The 4,825-nt window shown below is 44.1% G+C and overlaps 1 protein-coding gene across 1 annotated transcript; it reads left to right on the plus strand.

The window, feature by feature from the left end:
• Window positions 1-1,590: 1,590 nt before the first annotated feature.
• On the plus strand, window positions 1,591-3,208 carry LOC121860604 (enhancer of split mgamma protein-like). Its single transcript, XM_042357796.1, has one exon. It carries the CDS (start codon window positions 1,728-1,730, stop codon window positions 2,436-2,438), a length of 711 nt encoding a protein of 236 aa, XP_042213730.1. The 5' UTR covers window positions 1,591-1,727; the 3' UTR covers window positions 2,439-3,208.
• Window positions 3,209-4,825: the final 1,617 nt, after the last annotated feature.

Consider the following 4,825-nt stretch of genomic DNA (forward strand, 5'->3'; position numbering starts at 1 on the left):
TTAGGTTAGGTTGGCGTTAGGTTAGCATTAGGGTAGGTTTTGTTAGGTTAGATTAGGTTATCGTTAAGGTGTTTAGAATTCAGGTGAAATAGGCTGAGGGGGTCTAACCTTCACCTGATCCTGATACTCTATTACTCTAGTTTATTGACGACGGATAAAAACCGTATACACCGGATAATCTTCGTGTAAAACCTTGGACAACCGGACCCTGGCTGGATTGACTGTTCCGTTCGTTTGTCTGACACACAATGGAAGTGATGTTTCTATGTGGATACCTTTGTGTGTACGAGTATTTTCCTTAAACTTTGCCAGACCTGTCGTTCGTAGACTGTGTGTGTGTGTGTGTGTAAGAAAGCGCCATATTGTAAAGTTTATCATACCGGAAACGTCAGTGTTGTTGTACTGGTTATATTGTCGTGCCGAGAGTGTGTGTTATACCATTGAGTCTTATTTACATTTCATTAATTTTCTCCATTTTTTTTCACTAATGTTAATAGATTCATATTGTTTTTATTTTCTCCTTCGATAAATCAGCTTTTTTCTTTGGTCTTCATTTATCTTATGTTTCTTCTCACTTATTCTCTTCCATTATTACCTATTTTTATGTTTAATGGTACTCTCTCTCTCTCTCTTTCTCTCTCTCTCTCTCTCCTCTCCATCTTCCCTCACCACCGGCTCTCCCCACTTCCCTTTCCCCCCCACCTCCTCCTTTCACTCACCTTCCTCTCTCCTCATCTTCTATCCCCACCTCCTCCTCTCTTTATCCTCATCTGTCTCTCTTCCCGCCAATCATCTCCCTGTGTGTGTGGAGTCATCCCTCATCCCTCGCCATCCGCTGAGACAACAGGTGCGGGCGGCCAAGTTCAGACGCACCTCGTAGCTCTAAAATTACCAAATATTTCAAACCTTTATTTTTGTGAGTTATATTATCCCCTGTCAACTCTCCTGAAGGTGTATGTGTCGTTATGAAGCTCGTCCTCCTCTTCTGCAGTAGGTAATGGCTAGTACAGGTTCTCCATATAAAGGAAGTAAGAGTATAAATAAAACATTAATGAGTGACTTGGGGTAGAGGCGGTGCTGCCCGGGGGAGAGATGGCCTGAGGGCAGTGTGGGGAGCAGCCTACCACCCCGCTACTACGCACACCATCTCCCTCTCTCTTACATCTCTCATTGTTGGTTCTATAGGCAGAGAAATCCCTCTATATTTTGGAATATTGTTGAGTATTAGGTTTTGCGCTGAGTTTGTTGGATGGGCGGGATATGGGCGTGAGAAGGTGAGGGCGTGAGGGCGTGCAAGTTGGGCACCCGCTACCGGCTGGGACGACGCACAGCGCGAGGTTCCCACGAGGCGGCCCGGACGCGCAGGTGCCAGTTATTATGATTAAATGCTTCACTTTCGTATTCGTTGTATTTTAAGTATTTTGTAGTGTAAACAACACAAACTTAACCCTAGCGGATATGAGAGAGGTGCTAACGTGGACGTTCCTTGATCACATGACTTACGGTGTAGTTAACGTGTTTCACAATATCCTGCCGCCTGCTCGGCAACTCGGGGAAACAGATCCTCACACGCTATATATACGACCTGATCCTGTGTCAACACTAGATCTTACGCACCCTCGCCCGGTGGTGGACTGTAGGAGTGAGCACCCTGACCACCTTCGCTCTTGGACTTGTGAATCAGTTTTCCTGCAGTGGACGGACGTGTTGGAGGTGACTTGAGCACAATGGTTTCTTCTGTGCACGTGGAGCCTGTGTCCCGCACCGACCAGTACAAGCGGGTCATGAAGCCCATGCTGGAGAGGAAAAGAAGGGCGCGCATAAACCGCTGCCTTGACGAACTGCGGGACCTCCTGGTGGCGGCGCTGCAGGCGGAAGGGGAGACCGTCACGCGTCTGGAGAAGGCCGACATTTTGGAACTTACAGTCCGTCACGTTCGACGCCTCAACCAAAGGCGGTGTCTGACGCTGCCCCCCGGCGGCCACGATCCAAGGCACGACGCCCTTAAGTTCCAACAGGGCTTCGTGGCGGCAGCGCAGCAGGTGCAGTCCTTCCTCATCGCCTCACCGTCCCTGGAACCATCAGTGTCTTCACGCCTCATCACACACCTCACATCGTGCGCCTCAGCCATATCTGGCGTGCCATCTTCAAACCCCGCCACGTCTGCATCAGCCACGCCCTCTCCTGGGTCCCCTTCAGCACCTCCCATGGTGATTGCCGCCCCTAGGCCAGCGCCACCACGTCCAGTGATGATCCCCGCGGCCTCGCCTCCCATGTCGCCGCCCCCGCTGATGGATCTGAGTATGAAGCCCAAGCTGGTGGCGCCAACGCCCATTCGGGAGGCGAGCAACATGCCCCAGGACCTGTCCATGCGTCGGTCAGTTCCCAGGGAGCAGGACCTGTGCCCCGACGGCAAGACATCTTGGAGGCCCTGGTGATCACTGTACAGTGGGAGGATAACTTCTCCAGCATTGTGATATAATATTGTGGGTGGACCCCTCCGGTGCCCAGAACTTACCTGACGCGGCGGGACAACTCTTCGCTTTCCTCCTGCAGGAACTGTAGACGATGGCGCGCACATCGCCGGCCCCGGAGCGGAGTACCAAGTGTGTGGATTCGACGTGCCAAAATGCAGATGGCCAAGTGTATGGTTCGTCTTGTCGAGCTTTAAGTACAAGACGTCAGACACGCGACGGTGGAGGCAGCAGCCGCCTTCACCTCTCGGCCCCTCACCTCTCCAGTGTATATTGTGATACAAACTTTGTGATAGTTCATAGCTATTTTTTGTATATAAATTCACATTTTATAAGTTCCACACTGTGATAATTTAACAATAGGAAGTATAGTTACTTTTCGCTTCTGTATATAGAAATTGTTTTATCCTTGTTAAGAGGAAGACATTACGCCAACAGTCTTTCAGAATGTGTACAAAGACGAGTATTAAGACGAGTTGAGTATCCCTGTGGTAGTGGTTCACGCCCTATCTTACTACGATGCTCACTATTATATTTAATATAATTCTTGATTGACTTTACAAAGTTAATCACATGCCCATTCATGTCACAAATTGCTAAGTTTAAGTTCTTGTTTACCTGCAAACACTACTTAAGTTTGTTTCATTGTGTGCTGCCCCGGGACACACACCACCTGTATAAATTATTGTGATATTCACTTCTGTGATGGAAATAAAAGACTTGATTCTTTGTAACTTGTTGTTTACTGTTTAAACCTTCCTTACTCCTTATCTCTTATTTATTACATTTTCTCAACTGTAGTAAAAATGGTAATTCAATACGGTATAAAATAATGATTTACTAAAGAAAATGAATAACATGATTAAAAGAAAAATTTATACAAAACGAGACGATTATTTTACTGAAAAACACACACACACACACACACACACACACACACACACACACACACACACACACACACACGATTTACAGTATATTGTTAACTTCTATAATGAAAAAAATATATGATTGAATAAAGTTGTCTGATAATGATCCATTAATTATGGTATGGTTAAATTGAAACTTTGATTTATACTTACGAGAATTAAAAGATCAGATATATGGAAATAAAGACAAAAACATATTAATGAAGAAACACCATTAAAAATATTATATATTTAACTTACATTAAATCCACTGAGTAAATAATATCATAATTATATACATGGCAACACTGGGTATTATTTCCCTATTATATAAAACCAAATTCTATATTTAGTTTGCTTCTAATGCTCACTTCACAGATATAATTACTAAATAAAGATATAATTAAGATAATGATTCATAAGAGAGCCAATTAATTAGTATAGAATTTAAATCACACGATATAGTATTTTTTATATCTTTTACGTAACCCTGTCTGTCTGTCTGTCTGTCTGTCGGTTTAACCCATAAAATAGGTACATGGCATTACTCATAACTACTCATTATTTCCCCATTATGTGAATCCTGAGTATTACCCATGAACACAAATAATGAAAACGATTCATATTAAATAAGTACGTAGTTTTACCCATGGGTTTGATGTCCTTAGTACGACCCATGAATTGTTCTCAGTTACCCATGATAGGTTATTGTAGAATCTCTCTCATTACCCATGATGGATATGTAGGTTACTCAGCATTACCCATGATATATAAGACGTCATTGGTACCCATGAAACGTTCCCAAAAACCCACGAAACGTTCTTAATAACCCTTTAGTGAACAGAAGATTCACTCAACTGAATAAAATCGTCTGGCGTTACCCATAATAGAATGCTCAAGGGATACTTCGCCCTCTAAAAGGTTATATACCCACGATAGGTCAATTCTGATGTACCCATAAAAGGTCACGTATTCATCCTTAATCATGTTACTCGGAGGAGGAGAAAGGTAGAGAGATGGGGAAGAGGAGGAGGGAAGGGGGAAGATCTCAATATTACTCAAGATACATAGAGGAAGGGAGAAGAGAAGGGTAGAAGGAAAGGAGAGAAGGAGAGGAGGAAAGAAGAGAAGAGGGTAGGAGGAAAGAAGTGAAGAGGAGGAGGAGAGGGAGAGTTTAAATATCACCTAAAATGGATAAATTCCCGCCTAAAAACCCTTTAAAGTCCTGTTATCCGGTACGTTACCTCTGACGTCATCTGGCCAGTGGCTTTGCGGATAAATTCTTTAAGGCGTTTTCATGCTTTTGGGGGTCTTGAATTACGGTTACAGTGGTGTCTTGAATTACGGTTACAGTGGGTCTTGAATTACGGTTACAGGGGGTCTTGAATTACGGTTACAGCGGGTCTTGAATTACGGCTACAGTGGGTCTTGAATTACGGTTAC

The sequence above is a fragment of the Homarus americanus genome, unplaced genomic scaffold, assembly GCF_018991925.1.
Source record: "Homarus americanus isolate GMGI-L3 unplaced genomic scaffold, GMGI_Hamer_2.0 scaffold11150, whole genome shotgun sequence".
NCBI classification, from domain to species: Eukaryota; Metazoa; Arthropoda; class Malacostraca; order Decapoda; family Nephropidae; genus Homarus; species Homarus americanus.

Excerpts from the sequence above, each read along its gene's own strand:
- LOC121860604 (XM_042357796.1), top strand. The coding sequence starts at position 1,728 with ATGGTTTCTTCTGTGCACGTGGAGCCTGTGTCCCGCACCGACCAGTAC.